Below are 16,987 nucleotides of genomic sequence, written 5' to 3'. Positions count from 1 at the left end.
CTGACTAGAAAGCCTTGAATCTTGTGAAGGTTGGAAGGTGGCTAACCAGACAGGGAGGCGCCTTTGAAACGTTGCCTTCCAAGTATGGAGCAGGAAGGGAAGTTAGTGTGCCTTTTCCATCTCATGAGAGCGTCTTTTCCAGGGGTGGTTGTTGGTATCTCCACTGTGTGGTTTTAGTTGCACCCCCTTTGTGACAGGACACCATTCCCCCCGCCTTATTTTTCTATTAAAACAATAACAATAGCTATTTTTGTTAAAAAGTGGGTCTGTAAAAATAATTGATGATCCTGCAGGGAACATTCCCTGCCCTTCTCACAGCACCTTTCCTGAACGACTCTTGTGGATTCTGCTTCAAGGAAGGAACCTTCAGGGATGTGATAGAGGCATCCCACTCCAGGGCTGGTAGCTCCTCTGCTGTCAGGAAGAATGAAGGTCTTGGGCAAGGAGGACATTGGTCCGAGGAAGAGGGAAATGCTCCTTGAGAAGGGACCCCTTCCGTGGATGATGAGCCCATATCCTCTCGCACAGGGGATACTCCTCTGGGGGGGTGGGGGCCTCCTTGTAGTGGGTGATTCGATCATTAGAGGTATAGAGAGATTTTTTTGTGACCCACGTGTTGACCGCACGGTGACTTGCCTGCCTGGTGCGAAGGTTGCGGACATCATGTGGTGTCTAGACAGGCTCCTAGGCAGTGCTGGGGAGGAGACAGCTGTTGTGGTGCACGTTGTCACCAACGATGTGGGGAAATGCAGTCGGGAGGTCCTGGAAGCCAAATTTAGGCTGATAGGTAGTGTTTTGAAGTCCAGGACCCCCAAGGTAGCATTCTCAGAAATGCTACCTGTTCCACGCGCAGGTACAGTGAGACAAGCAGAGCTGAGGGGTTTAAATGCGTGGATGAGACGTTGGTGCCGGGAGGAGGGGTTTAGATTAGTTAGGCACTGGGACACATTTTGGGGCAAGCAAGGCCTGTACAAAAGGGACGGGCTGCACTTGAACCAAGATGGAAGCAGATTGCTGGCGCTTAAAATCAAAAAGGTTGCAGAGCAGCTTTTAAAATGACACCTGGGGAACAGCCGATGGGAGCTGGGCAGTATCCCGTTTGGCAAAAGCCAATCCTTTAAAGTGCGAGCGTGCAGAGAATTCAGATAAAACAGAAGGGGACAGGGCAGAACCACATAAAGAGCAGACGGGAGCCTGTGCCAGCAGGTCAAAGAGTCATAAGAATAGCATACTTCAGGGGAGAGATTCAGTGTATAGGTGTGTATATGCCAATGCCAGAAGCCTCCGAGCCAAGATGGGTGAGCTGGAGTGCTTGGTTGCTAACGCAGAAATAGATATAGTGGGCACAACCGAAACATGGTGGAATAGTGAGAACCAGTGGGACACAGTTATCCCTGGGTATAAACTCTACAGAAAGGAGAGGGAGGGGCGCCTAGGAGGTGGAGTAGCACTGTATGTTAAAGAAGGGAGTTGCAGGAGGAAATCAGGGAGGCGTCAAGCAGAGGCAGGGCAGTAATTATGGCTGACTTCAATTACCCACTCATAGACTGGGTAAATCCACAGTCAGGTCAGGACAAAGAGGTCATATTTCTAGATACACTAAATGACTGTGCCCTAGAACAGTTGGTCATGGAACCGACCAGAGAGAAGGCGACCTTGGACCTAATTCTGAGTGACACCCAGAACCTGGTGCGTGACATCAGTGTCATCGACCCTTTAGGGAACAGTGACCACAGTGCCATCAAATTCAGCATACATGCGGGGAGAGAATTACCAAGGATGTCTAAGATGGACATTTTGAATTTCAGAAGAGGAAACTTCTCCAAAATGAGGAGTATGCTGAAAAGAAAGCTGAAAGGGAAAACCAGGAGAGCCACTTCACTCCAGAGTGCATGGAGTTTACTCAAAACTACAATACTAGAAGCCCAGTTAGATTGTATACCCAAAAGGAGGAAGGATGCCAGCATGGCTCATGGGTACCACCAAAGAAGCCATAAAAGGGAAGAAGACTTCCTTCCGAAATTGGAAGGCCTGTCCAAATGAAGAGAACAGAAAGGAACACAAACTCTGGCAAAAGAAATCCAAAGTGACAATAGGGGAGGCAAAAAGAGAGTTTGAGGAACATTTGGCCAAAAGTATCAAGGGGAATAAGAAAAACTTCTTTAAGTACATCAGAAACAGGAAACCTGCCAGGGAGGCGGTTGGGCCATTAGACAATGAGGGAGTGAAAGGGATTATTAAGGAGGATATGGAGGTTGCAGAGAAGCTAAATGAGTTCTTTGTGTCTGTCTTCACGGCAGAGGATACTGAGCATATACCTGTTCCTGAACCAGGCTGTTTAGGGATGGAGATTAGAGAGCTGAGTCAGAAAGAAGTGACAAGAGATGATGTACTAAACTGTCTGGAAAAACTGAAAGCTAAGAAATCACGAGGGCCGGATGGCATCCATCCAAGAGTCCTCAAATAACTCAAATGTCAAATTGCCGACCTCCTTGCTAAAATTTCCAACTTATCCCTGAAATTGGGCTCTGTACCAGAGGACTGGAGAGTAGCAATTGTAACACCGATTTTCAACAAGGGAGCCAGGGGCGATCCGGGAAATTACGGTCCGCTTAGCCTAACGTCCGTTCCAGGCAAATTGATGGAAAGCATCCTCAAGGATAAAATTGTAAAGCACCTAGAAGAACAGGCCCTGCTGGGAGTGAGCCAGCATGGCTTCCGCAAAGGTAAATCTTGCCTCACCAACCTTTTGGACTTCTTTGAGGGTGTCAACGAATGTGTGGATCAAGGTGATCCAGTTGACATAGTGTATCTGGACTTCCAAAAAGCTTTTGACAAAGTTCCTCATCAAAGAATCCTGAGGAAACTTAGCAGTCATGGGATAAGGGGACAAGTCCATATGTGGATTGCTAACTGGTTGAAGGACAGAAAACAAAAGGGAAGTATAAATGGAGAGTTTTCACAATGGAGGGAAGTCAGAAGTGGGGTCCCCCAGGGATCTGTACTGGGACCAGTGCTTTTTAATTAATTCATCAATGATCTAGAAGCAGGAGTAAGTATCGAGGTGGCCAGATTTGCAGATGATACCAAACTCTTCCGGGTAGTGAAATCCAAAACGGATTGTGAGCAGCTCCAAAAGGATCTCTCCAAACTGGGGGAGTGGGCGACAAAATGGTAAATGCGGTTCAGTGTTAGCAAGTGTAAAGTGATGCACATTGGGACGAAAAACCACAACTTCAAGTATATGCTGATAGGATCCAAGCTGTCGGTGACTGTCCAGGAGAGGGATCTTGGGCTCGTGGTGGATAGCTCGTTGAAAGTGTCAACTCAATGAAACTGGTGGTGTGAAAAAGGCAAATTTAATGCTAGGGATCATTAGGAAGGGGATTGAAAATAAAACGGCGAATATTATAATGCCCTTATACAAAACTATGGTGTGACCACACTTGGAGTACTGCGTACAATTCTGGTCACCACATCTTTAAAAGGACATTGTAGAACTGGAAAAGAGCAGAAGAGGGCAACCAAGGTGATCAGGGGCCTAGAGCACCTTTCTTATGAGGCAAGACTACAACACCTGGGGCTTTTTAGTTTAGAAAAAAGACAACTGTGGGGAGACATGATAGAGGTCTATAAAATCATGCATGGTGTGGAGAAAGTGGAGAGAGAGAAATTCTTTTCCCGCTCACACAACACTAGAACCAGGGGTCACTCCATGAAATTGATGGCCAGGAGGTCTAGGACCAACCAACGGAAGTACTTTTTCACACAACGCGTGATCCACTTGTGGAACTCTCTGCCACAGGACGTGGTGACAGCCAACAACCTGGATGGCTTTAAGAGGGGTTTGGATAACCATGGAGGAGAGGTCTATCAATGGCTACTAGTCAGAGGGCTGTGGGCCACCTCCGGTCTCAAAGGCAGGGTGGCTCTGAGAACCAGTTGCAGGGGAATTATGGCAGGAGGGAAGGCATGCCCTCTGCTCCTGCCTGTGGCTTGCAACAGCATCTGGTGGGCCACTGTGAGAAACAGGATGCTGGACTAGATGGGCCTTGGGCCTGATCCAGCAGGGCTGTTCTTATGTTCTTAACCATTATGCCTTCTGCGAGGGTGAACATGTTTCCTTCCTCTCTTCCAGGGCCCGGTGAGCTTTGAGGAGGTGGCTGTGCATTTCACGGAAGAGGAGTGGGCTCTGCTGGATCTGGACCAGAGAACCCTGTACAGGGAAGTCATGGAGGAGAATAGGAGGAATGTGGCCTCTCTGGGTAAGGCTCCTGGAAAGGGAAGAGTAAAAAGCCTGGTTCAGGCATGCTGTTGTACAGTGGTCTGTACACTCATACATGTGTTTGTGTGAATGACTGGACCTTCATTCATGTTAAAAGTGAAGCTGGCTATGGGCCCCTCAATTGCATAGTATAGCTAGGAAGGGTACTGATGTAGCTGTGTTCAATATACCTTGTGAATGGAGATCTTGCAAGAGAGAGATCGAGCTGGTCTGCTTAGTTGGTAAGAGTGCGGTACAGATATTGCCAAGGCATTGGGTTAGTGGTATCCTTGTTTGTGTCGAACTAGGAGCTGGAAGATTCGCTGAAGATTCGCTCTCAAATGCCCCTCAGCAATGAAGCTCCTTGGGTGACTTTGAACCAGTGATCTCTCAGTCTCACCTACCTCATAGGGTTGTTGTGAGGGTATAAAGGGTGGAATACAATGCAATATATAAAACTCAACCCTGAGGATGCTCTGTCGGACAACCCTGAAGATAATGACACTGAGCCGGGTCTCACGATCCGTGAGACCTGGTTTCTTCTGGGCTAAGCCTGCTCTACCCGCTCAGGAGCGGAGAGTGAGCCCTGGGCAGCCAAATCGGCCCCGAAGATATGGCACTGCCTTATGTGGAGTTAGACCCTTCAGCCACCTCAATCAGTAGTCTCTACACTGACTGGCAGCAGCTCTTCAGAGTTTGGAAGAGGGTTTTCCCAGTCCTACCTGGAGATGCTACCAGAGATTGAAACAGGGGCCTTATGCATTTGAAGCAGATGCTCGGCCACTGAGCTCAGGAGACTGGCAATCTGGAGGGAGAGAGATTTCAGCCTTCCAGAGCATCTTGGGAGAGGGAGATCCAGCATCTGTCCAGAGACTGGTCCTGCAGAAGGTTCCTCCTCTCAGCTACGTAATGGGACTCTCACCTGGACAGCAGATTGCCAGCTAAGCCCTGTGAGTTGCCTGCGACCCAGCCCATCCCCCCTTCACTCCGCCCCGGAGAGGACCACAGGAAGAGGCAAAGTACGGCCAAGATGATCTCCAAGATCACTCCTTGAATCTCAGAGTTCCAATATCAGGATTATAAATGCAAACAGATATAAAAACAAAACATACAACCCACACCTTACTTGTGAATAAACCAAACAGTATTTCAGTCTCCCCTTGGAGACAATATTTTGAAGATGAATAATATAAATGAAGTGGTTGTTTTGAAGTAGGAAGGGTTGCTGGAGTGGTAGCTTTGCATTAAAAAGAGACTTGCGTTTTGGGCGGTATATAAATGTGTTAAATAAAAATAAAGTCAGGCTCTCCAGGGTACAGACACAGAAGGAACTTTGAATCATGAGCTGACCACATTTTCAAACCGCCAGCCCCATGGCTGTGCTGTCTAGAAACTTTTAAAAAACAGTAAAGTTCAATTTAGAAAAGCAAGATAGAGCCAGTCTTTCTGGAGACTAGACTAGAAATGTTTGAGAACTCTGGATACTTTAAGAGGCATTTTTTAGTGCACACTAGAACTTGCCTTTTGGGGCTGAGAAGGAGAGAGAGAGTTTTTCAAGCCTCAATTGGTTATAGATTGTTTAATTTCAAGCACGATCTGTTTTAATCCATGCATTTTATTCTAATGCAAATCTTTTTTGTAAAGGCAGGTTATTCTTTTTATGCAAGTCTTTTTCAATGTATATTTGTTTTTCTCTTCCATGAAGACCCTATGTAATGCTACCAAACCTCGTCTATAGTCCAGACTAGACACGGATGCTCTTCTGGTTCTGATGGGGTGTTTGTTTCAAGAAAACAGGCTGTAATTGAGATCAAACAAGTTCCCAGCAGCTTTGGCCCCCTTTCTTGAAAGAATCTCATCTTTCAGACAAAATAATCAAGAGGGAGCTTCTGTTTATCTAGATTCTTTTTTGGGGGGTCTTATACTTTTTATTCGAGTTTCACAACACAAAAGGACAAACACAAATTATACAAACATTCACAAACACACACAATAAAGACTTCCATCTCATCATTGGAACAAGTGTTATTGACAATAACCGGGTCTTGCCTATGGATTAAACATTCTCTCCCCAGTAATTCTTATAAAAAACAACTTAAGAGTGTTTTAAAAACATTTGTTAATAGCCCTCAAAGGCCTGACAAAAATCCATTTTGTGATGTATTTTTAAATAGACAAGAAGAGGGTCCCATTCTTTTTTAAATTCTTCAGATTTATTTCTTAGTAGTGATATTAATTTCGCCATTTCTGCCAATTCTAGTACTTTAAGAATCCAATCCTCTTTAGACGGGCATTGACTATCTTTCCATTTGCGCACAAATGTTAGTCTTGCTGCCGCTGTTAAGTACATGAAGAGGGTCCAATATTTCCTCGGGAGAGCATTGTTATCAATACCTAATAGTATTGATTCTGGATTCTTAGGAAAAGTCATTTTGAATACTTTTAAAAGTTTGTTATATATTAAGTCCCAATAACCTCTCGATTTATTGCATGTCCACCATAAATGTATATAAGAACCCTCTTCTTTCTTACATTTCCAACATTTATTTGACATATTCTTGTAGATTATGGCCAACTTTTTGGGCGTAAGATGCCTTCTGTACATCATTTTCAAAATATTTTCCTTTAAATTAGAGTAAGCAGTGAATTTTATATCTTTTATCCAAAGTTTTCCCCATTTTTCCAAATCAATGTTATAACCAAGGTCCTGGGCCCATTTAATCATTGAGGTTTTTACTACCTCCGTTCTTGTATCTTCCAGTAGTAATAGGCCATACATCCTGGATACAAGTTTTTCTTCCTTATCGCACAACTGTAGTTCGAATTCTGACTTTAGTTGGTTAAAACCCCTTTTACAGTCTTGCTTAAATAAAGCATTGATTTGATGGTATTGGAACCAAGAAATATTCCAATCCTGCATATGTTCTAACTTTTTAAGTTCATATTTTACACCTTGAAGGACGAGCAATTGTCGATACGTAGGCCAAGATTGTTGCATATTTTTCTGTTTTCTAGATATAACTTCTAATGGGGATACCCAAAGTGGGATTTTTGCTTCTAACAAAAATTTATTTTTCATCCATACCATATATAGACTTTTTCTAACATAATGATTTAAAAATTCTTTATTTACTTTTACCTTGTCGTAAAATAAATATGCATGCCACCCAAATCTTAAATCAAATCCTTCCAAATCCAGCAATCTTGGATTTTTTAATGTAATCCATTCTTTTATCCAGGTTAGGCAAATCGCTTCGAAATACAACTTAAAATTTGGTAGGGCAAATCCTCCTCTCTTCCTATCATCTGTTAAGTTTTTAAAGTTAATCCTTGGTTTTTTGCCTTGCCAGACAAAATTCCTTACATCTTTGCGCCATTGGACGAAAATTGACATTGAATTTATTATTGGTACTGTCTGGAGGAGATATAACATTTTAGGAAGAACATTCATTTTAATAACAGAAATTCTTCCGCTTAATGATAAATTCAGTCTACTCCATCTGCTCAAATCCGTCTTTATTTCTTTCCAAGTTTTGATATAATTATTTTGAAACAATAATGCATTGTTTGTGGTAAGCGTCACTCCTAGATATTTTACCTTTTTTCCACTTTAAAGCTAGATCTCAGAGCAAATCTTTTAATGTCTTATTTATTCATGTTTTTAGTTAATACCTTTGTCTTGTCTTTATTTATATAGAACCCTGCCAGGTTCCCATATGATTCTAATATCTCCAATAGTGTATCAACTGATTCTAAAGGGTCTTGTAAAAATAACATTAGGTCATCTGCAAAGGCTCTTAATTTGTAACTTTGTGTCCCTATTGTCAATCCTTGTATTTTAGTTTCTTCCCTTATCATCCTACACGATTTCCAAAACCAATATAAACAATAATGGAGATGGGGACAACCTTGTCTAGTACCTTTTTGAATACTGAAATAATCTGTAAGTTCTCCATTAACCTTAATATTTGCTTTTTGTTCAGAATATATAGACCCAATCGCACTTATGTAGTTAACTCCAAACCCTACAGTTTCCAAAGTTTTCAACATGAATTGCCAGGAGATATTATCGAATGCTTTCTCTGCATCCAAAAATAACATGGCCAATTGTTTATCATTATATTTTTCATAATATTCTAGTACATTCAAGACAATTTGTACATTATCCTTAATTTGCCTTTTAGGTAAAAATCCCACCTGATCTTCATGAATTAACTGTGCTAAGACCCCCTCCATTCTTTTAGCAAGTATAGAAGCATATAGTTTGTAATCGTTATTAAGCAGGGAAATTGGTCTATAACTGTTAACCAAAGATGTATCTTGACCAGGTTTTGGTATTAATGTAATAGTCGCCTGGCTCCATGACTCAGGAAACCAACCCTTCATCATAATTTCACTCATTGTCCATTGTAATGGTTGGGACAACACTTGACTAAAGGTTTTATAATATATAATTGGGAGCCCATCTGGCCCTGGCGATTTCCCCCCTTTTGTTCACTAAATAGCATCCTTAACTTCTTCATTGGAAATGGGAAAGTTCAATTTTTCCCGTTGTTCAGAATTTAATTGTGGTAAGTTTCTTAATTGTAAAAATTGTTCTACTTTACTTAACTCAACCTTTCTTTTTTGATAAAAGTCCTTATAGTATTTGTAAAATTCTCTTTTAATCATTGACTGTTGGTTAATAATACCACTGGAGGTGCTCAAACTCGTTATATAGTTCTTTTGCCGTTTAACTCTTAGCTTCTGAGAAAGCATTTGATCAAGTTGATCCACTACACTTGTTTCAGACATTCGAACCATTTGGACTTGCAGGGAATTTCACTAACTTGATAAAGCTTATGTATGAAAAAACATTTAGTTGGATCTTGGCAATGGTATATTGTCAAATGAATTTCATTTGGAGAGAGGAATAAGTCAAGGTTGCTCATGTTGGAAAATTTTTACCCCTAGAGGTTCTTTAGTAAGCAGGGGCCACACCATCTTGTCAGATTCAAAGCTTTATTGATCACAACATGCCGGGCTATCAATCATGACGTGAGAGAGTCCCGATTATGTGCGGATACCAAATATATAAGCAGGAGTCTTATTAATTATGCAAATAATAGGATCCAAATAATAGGATGGTACCAAGACTACCATCTTGCTGGGCACCCCTCAGTATGAGAGTCTGGGCTTCTTGTCTGGCTGCCCCCTTCTCTCCCCCCCCCGCCCACGATTCCATCTGCCTCCCTCAGCCCTGGACTGGTGGAGATGTTGTGGTGCCTTGCAGGACCGAGGCCAAGCCCAAGGTGACTTGTCAGTTTTCCACCCTGGTTCCACCAGCTGGGCCTTTGGCCCAGGACTTATAAAGAAGGAAGCTGCCAATGGTGGTGGGGCCACCACCGAAGGGGAGACAGCAAAGGGGGTTGCCTCTTTGGGGGAGCCACTTTGGGGGAGTAACGAGGGCGAGGGAATATACGTACCGTGCTCTTACCAAGTAAGCAAACCAGCTCGATCTCTCTCTCACTAGATCTCCATTCACACAAAGTCATTCACATGGTGTGTTGACCACAGATTGGAAGTGCTGTTGGTGTACCGATCACCCCGCTGCTCAACTGATTCCCTAACTGAGCTGTCCGAGCTGGTCACGGAGTTGGTGTTGGAGTGTCCCAGGCTTTTGGTCCTGGGGGACTTCAATATCCACTTTGGGGCTGTCCAAGTGTCCAGCAATCCTTCTTGCAGTGTTAGGTTGGATCAATTTCAATCTGTGATTCCTGAGGAAGTGGACAAGCTGCTTGGAGCGGTGCATACCATCTCTTGTTCTCTGTACCCTTGCCCAACTTGGCTGTTTCCATCTAGCAGGGAGATTATTCAAGGAGGCCTGGTGAATATCATAAATGCATCGCTGAGGGAGGGTAAGGTGCCTCCATGCTTGAAGGAGGCAATAATTAGACCTATTCTTAAGAAGCCTTCCCTGGATCCCTCGGCGATGGATAGTTATAGGCCAATCTCTAATCTTCCTTGGTTGGGCAAGGTGATTGCGAGGGTGGTGGCCGACCAGCTCAGGAGGTTTTGGAGGAAACTGATTTCAAACTGGCTTTAGAGCGGGCTATGGGGTTGAGTCAGCCTCGGTTGGCCTGAAGGATGACCTATACCGGGGAATCGACAGAAGGAGTGTGACTGTTTTATGATATTTGTGAACCTAATAGCTATCCACCCGGAGCTATTCTGTAAGGGCGGTCTAGAAATTGAACAAATAAATAATAAATAAAATAAAAGATGCACTAATCCCAATGCTTCCACACACCTCCAGCAACCAATCACGGACCAACAAAAAGATACATTCTTTTCCCCTTCTGCACATGACCCGCCCTGCAGCACAATAAGGCCATTGTGTACCATCGGTAACTGCAGCATACCCCCTAAAAACCATGATGGAGTCAGTTTTTCCACGACACTCATTCTCTGTTGTTATTTGCATCCGTGATGGAATCTCTTGCTAAATCTATCAGAGATGAGATGATTTCAGGAGTAAAATTAGGAAGTCAGGTACAATTTCATTGTATACAGATATGGTCTTAACTTTGTCTACTAGGAGAACCACTTTCCCTGTGTTCTTTAAAATGTTAATGTATTTTAGATCTGTCTGGCTATAAAATCATCAATTGCATTAAATCAGGATGGTGAAATACACATTTCAGCAAAGGTATCACAAAGCCATTATGGTGTAGTGGTTAAAATGCTGAGCTAAGCTGAAGAGGCCTGAGTTGAAATCCCTGTTCAACTGCAAAACTCCCTAGGCGACTCTGGGCCGATCAGTTCTGTCTCAGCCTAATCGATCTCACAGGTGTTGTATAGCCATGTACAGGTGAAACTTGGAAAATTAGAATATCGTGCAAAAGTCCATTAATTTCAGTAATGCAAATTAAAAGGTGAAACTGATATATGAGACAGACGCATTACATGCAAAGCGAGATAAGTCAAGCCTTAATTTGTTATCATTGTGATGATCATGGCGTACAGCTCATGAAAACCCCAAATCCACAATCCCAGAAAATTAGAATATTACATGGAACCAAGAAGACAAGGATTGTAGAATAGAACAATATCGGACCTCTGAAAAGTATAAGCATGCATATGTATTCAGTACTTGGTTTGGGCCCCTTTTGAAGCAATTACTGCCTCAATGCGGCGTGGCATGGATGCTATCAGCCTGTGGCACTGATGAGGTGTTATGGAAGACCAGGATGCTTCATTAGCGGCCTTCAGCTCTTCTGCATTGTTTGGTCTCATGTCTCTCATCCTTCTCTTGGCAATGCCCCATAGATTCTCTATGGGGTCAGGTCAGGCAAGTTTGCTGGCCAGTCAAGCACAGTACACTGTATACTTTTCAGAGGTCCGATATTGTTTTATTCTACAATCCTTGTCTTCTTGTCTATAATTGTCTATAAATCCTTGTCTATAATTACTAAGTAATTATAGACCAATAACCTGCCTTCCAACCATGTTCAAATTATTAACTGGAATAATAGCAGATGAAGTCATGCAATACTTATTAACTAATAAACAGCTTCCAGTTGAACAGAAAGGAAATTGCCCGAACACCAGAGGCACAAAAGACCAGCTGCTGATTGACAAAATGATTTTAGAAAATTGCAAGAGAAGAAAAACAAATCTAAGTGTTGCATGGATTGACTACAAGAAAGACTTCGATTCATTGCCTCACACATGGATACTAAAACGTTTAGAAACAATGGTGTCAGCAAAAACATTCAGATATTTATTTAAAAAGCAATGAGCATGTGGAGTACACAGTTACCAATCAATGGCAAGACACTTGGTTAGGCATTTTCCAAGGGGACTCACTATCCCCTCTGTTTGTAATCGCCATGACCCCACTTTCACAAATACTAAACAAAACAGGCCTCGGATACCAAACATCTAAAACATCAAGTAAAATAAACCATCTGCTGTACATGGACGATCTGAAGTTGTATGGAAAGTCCCAGTCAGAAATCGAATCACTGCTTAAAAGAAATTTTCTTTGCTCTTTCACTTATTAATTCTGGTGTTATTATTAGATCTTGCATTTGTTGGTTACATTTTTTGACCTCTTTCATCCAGCCTGCATTTTTATTATAATCTATTGGATTGTCCCATAATTTCCCCCAGAATTGCACTGTTTCTTCTTTATTTGGTGTTTCTAGGTTTCTTGCAGTTTCTCCTTCTATGCTTTGGTAAAAACGTCTCTGATTTGACTGGTATTGGAGATTCTCCCTGTGTTGTGTACTTCTGGCTTCATATCTGCTAATCTTCTTTGACACTGCTGTAATTTGCTGCTTTATTATTTCCAGGACTTCTCTAATTTTCCTTGAATCTAGGTGGTATTTTTGGATCAGATACTGTTTGGTGTTTTCATTCTTCAGCTTCTTGTCTTTCATATCTTTCAATTTACTAGCATCTGATCTAAGCCTGGAGATTTTATTTTCAAATCTAATCTTCCATTTAGGTGATGTACTACTTTTTTTACAGGTCCACTGATCTTATATCTGAGCTCTTGTGTTGTTATTGTTGCTGCACTGTACATTAGTTGGTTTCTTTCTTGCAAATTATTGGTTGTTATTTCTGCAAGTGCAGCACTGACATCTTTTAATGCCTGAGCAAGTTGTTTTTGGCAACTGTTTTTAGAGCTGGAAGTCGAACCCTGGTGGTTGTTTGGTTCATGTTCTCAGTTATTTTTTGCTTTAGTTCTTGTTGCTTTTCTGTTAAACGGCATTTGGGTTTTTGAGGTGAAGGCAAAGGGGAGGTTGCCTGGTTTTGATTTTGAAACAGTTCAGCAACAGTGGCATCCTTTTTCCAACACCACCTCCACCTGCGCCTGAGCAACTGCATCACTTGGTGGTAATTCTTCTTCCATGTCTTGAGCCTGTGTTGCTTTTTGCAGTTCTTCCAGCTCAACTCCTGTGAATACTTTATTTCTTATTATGAACCTTCTCTGGTCTGCTAGCCTTTGTTCTGTTATTTCTGTATCTGGATGCTTCTCTTTCCAAATTTGGTACATTCTTTTTAAATAGCCTCTTCTAGTTGGACTAGACTTGTAATAGCAGATCATTATTTCCTTGTTTGCATTTTCTCCCCCCCCCCTGCCCCCCGGTTAAGCGATGTTTCTTCCAGTAACTTTGCAGTCTCCAGCCCTAGTTGCTCAACTGAAGATCCTGTTGCCCCCTTGCCACCAGATGTCCAGGAAACCCGCTGTTTCTTTCTTCAAGTTCCCATTCTTAAGCCACTGCCAGGTCTTGGTGGTGTTTGATTTTCCACTAATATTGTGCAAATATTGACCATGAAGTGGCTTATTTTTCCATTTTTCTGCTCGGTTCTTGACTTGTTCTTTCTTGTAGGCCTGCTTTGTTTCATTGGTATTTAATAGTTTCTCATTATTGACCATTTGAAGTGCATCTTCTTCACTGTCCTTGATATATTCTTCAAGGCCTCTTTTCTCCTCCTCTGCTGTTTAATGGACTTGCAGCATTCCTCTTCCACCTGAGCTGCAAGGGAGGTATAGCCTAACTACATCACTGCAGGGGTGCAGAGCATGACTGATGGTAATTATTTTCCTGGTCTTACGATCTAGCATCTCTAGCTCTGCCTGGGTCCAGTCTATTATTCCTGCAGTGTACCTGATTATTTATTTATTTATTTATTTATTTATTGTAACAAATAAGTAACCAAGAAGAAAGCTGGGCTCTGTTGATTTGGAAATGTTTCATATATACAAAAATAATGAGGGTTTTTTAATGGTCTTTTTGATTATATTTGCTGGGGTTCACCTGATAAAAACCAGAGTTACACCAAACAAGGCGGCCTCAAAACCAGTGTTGAAATACCCCAAGATAACTAGCCTGGGGGACTTCAATACTGCCCTTTGGCTACCTCTGTCAACCCAGAGAGGGAGGGAGGTGGTAAGGCACCAGGTGTGCAAGGTATGCAAATATGAAGTACAGACATGGCAAACAGAGATTTCCCAGCGGGGTACCCAGTGAACAAGATGAAACCCTGATTGTGACCCCCACCCACCCATTCACCCATTGATCCTGTGTTGCGGCTGGCTTGAGACTCTGGAGGATGACAGCTAGGCCTCTGCCTGCCACATCCACCCATGCCTTGGTAACGCAAAACAGTCTGGCTTTCTTCTTCCTACCTCAAAAAAACACATTAAGTGGGGATTGATCAGTGATTGGACGCTCAATTTCCATCCCAGGCTCTGACCAATTTTCTCTCTTTATTCCAGCAGACGACAGTGGGGAGAGGAATATGGAGAGAATTTGCAATGGAGGTTTGTTGGATGATGTCAGCAGTAAAAATAGAGGGAAACAGAGAATGAACACTGAAGCAAAAGAGAAGAACAGGAATGGATCTTCTGTTTCTCATCATGGAAAAATCCATGACACAAATTTTCAGCTTTGGTGGGAAATGCACAAAGGAGAGAAACCATATAAATGCTTGAAGTGTAGAAAGAGCTTGAGTGAGAGCAGAACACTTACTATACATCAAAGAACCCATACTAGAAAGAAACAGTATAAATGCTTGGAGTATTGGAAGAGCTTCATTTGGAGCAAAAAACATACTAGCCATCAAAGGAATCATACTGGAAAGAAAACATATACCTGTTTAGAGTGTCAAAAGAGTTTCAGCCAAAGTGCAAACCTCACTTCCCATCAGAGAACCCATACAAGGGAGAAAACCTATAAATGCTTGGAGTGTGGAAAGAGCTTCTATGAGAGCGGACATCTTACTAGGCATCAAAGAACCCATACTGGAGAGAAGCCATATAAATGCTTGGAGTCTAGAAAGAGCTTCAGAAGGAGTCAACATCTTACTAGCCATCAAAGAATCCATACTGGAGAGAAACCATCTAAATGCTTTAAGTGTGGAAAGAGCTTCAGTGACATCGGAAATCTTACTAGCCATCAAAGAAACCATACTGAAGAGAAACCATATAAATGCTTGGAGTGTGGAAAGAGCTTCAGTCAGATTGGACATCTTACTAGTCATCAAAGGACCCATACTGGAGAGAAGCCATATAAATGCTTGGAGTGTGGAAAGAGCTTCAGTCAGAGCGGAAGTGTTACTAGGCATCAGAGAACCCATACTGGAGAGAAACCATATAAATGCTTGGAGTGTGGAAAGGGCTTCTGTGACAGTGGAAATCTTACTAGCCATCACAGAACCCATACTGGAGAGAAACCGTATAAATGCTTGGAGTGTGGAAAGAGCTTCAGTGAGAGTGGACATCTTACTAGGCATCAAAGAACCCATACTGGAGAGAAACCATATAAATGCTTGGAGTGTGGAAAGAGATTCAGTCATAGTGGACATCTTACTAGGCATCAAAGAACCCATACTGGAGAGAAGCCATATAAATGCTTGGAGTATGGAAAGAGCTTCAGTCGGAGCGGTAGTCTTACTAGCCATCAAAGAACCCATACTGGAGAGAAACCATATAAATGCTTGGAGTATGGAAAGAGCTTCAGTCGGAGCGGTAGTCTTACTAGCCATCAAAGAACCCATACTGGAGAGAAACCATATAAATGCCTGGAGTGTGGAAAGAGCTTCAGTATGAGCGGACATCTTACTAGCCATCACAGAACCCATACTGGAGAGAAGCCATATAAATGCTTGGAGTGTGGAAAGAGCTTCAGTCAGAGCGGAAGTCTTACTAGCCATCACAGAACCCATACTGGAGAGAAACCATATAAATGCTTGGAGTGTGGAAAGAGCTTCAGTCATAGTGGACATCTTACTAGGCATCAAAGAACCCATACTGGAGAGTAGCCATATAAATGCTTGGAGTGTGGAAAGAGCTTCAGTGAGAGCAGAAGTCTTACTAGGCATCAAAAACCCATACTGGAGAGAAACCACATAATGCTTGGACTGTGGAATGAGCTTCAATATGAGCGGATCTTACTATCCATCAAAGAACCTATACTGGAGAGAAGCCATATAAATGCTTGGAGTGTGGAAAGGGCTTCAGTAAGAGCGGAAGTCTTACTAGGCATCAAAAACCCAAACTGGAGAGAAACCACATAAATGCTTGGACTTTGGAATTAGCTTCAATATGAGTGGACATCTTACTAGCCAACAAAGAACCCATACTGGAGAGAAACCACATAAATACTTGGTAGTGTGGAAAGATCTTCAGTGAGAGCAGAAGTCTTACTAGGCATCAAAGAACCCATACTGGAGAGAAACTATATAAATGTTTGGAGTGTGGAAAGAGCTTCAGTGAGAGAGGACATCTTACTAGCCATCATAGAACCCATACTGGAGTGAAGCCATATAAATGCTTGGAGTGTGGAAAGAGCTTCAGTGAGAGCGGAAGACTTACTATCCATCAAAGAACTCATACTGGAGAGAAAGCATATAAATGCTTCGAGTGTGGAATGTGCTTCAGTAAGAGCGGAAATCTTACTAGGCACCAAAGAACTCATACTACAGATAAACTATATAAATGCCTGGAAGCTATCAGTTAGCTTCACCTACCTCAAAAGGTTGTTTTGATTATGGAATGGAATGCAGAATCCTCTATCTCAGTGGTGCACAAACTTTGTTTTTCAGATATGACTGAACATCAAGTCGCATCATCCAAAGCCATAATATATTGAATTGCAGAACTATTCAATAGTTCATCAGCATCTGGAGGACCACATTTTGGGAGCCTCTGCTCTATCTCCTTCTGGACAA

General features: G+C 42.3%; 2 protein-coding genes across 2 annotated transcripts in view; both read left to right on the top strand.

The window, feature by feature from the left end:
• Positions 1-16,490, top strand: part of LOC128341789 (zinc finger protein 436-like) — a 28,637-nt gene extending 12,147 nt beyond the window's left edge. Inside the window, exons 6-7 of the mRNA XM_053288334.1 lie at positions 4,139-4,265; positions 14,535-16,490. Coding sequence (XP_053144309.1) covers positions 4,139-4,265; positions 14,535-16,078 — 1,671 coding nt within the window. The 3' untranslated portion in view covers positions 16,079-16,490. The remainder of the gene's footprint in view (positions 1-4,138; positions 4,266-14,534) is intronic.
• On the top strand, positions 16,429-16,987 carry LOC128343811 (zinc finger protein 22-like; the record flags this gene model as incomplete). Its single annotated transcript, XM_053293246.1, has 1 exon — positions 16,429-16,987. A coding segment is annotated over one exon (348 nt), but the record flags the coding sequence as incomplete, so codon positions are not given.

Source organism: Hemicordylus capensis, chromosome 2 (assembly GCF_027244095.1).
Source record: "Hemicordylus capensis ecotype Gifberg chromosome 2, rHemCap1.1.pri, whole genome shotgun sequence".
NCBI lineage: Eukaryota > Metazoa > Chordata > Lepidosauria > Squamata > Cordylidae > Hemicordylus > Hemicordylus capensis.
This window is presented reverse-complemented; position numbering and strand designations above follow the sequence as displayed.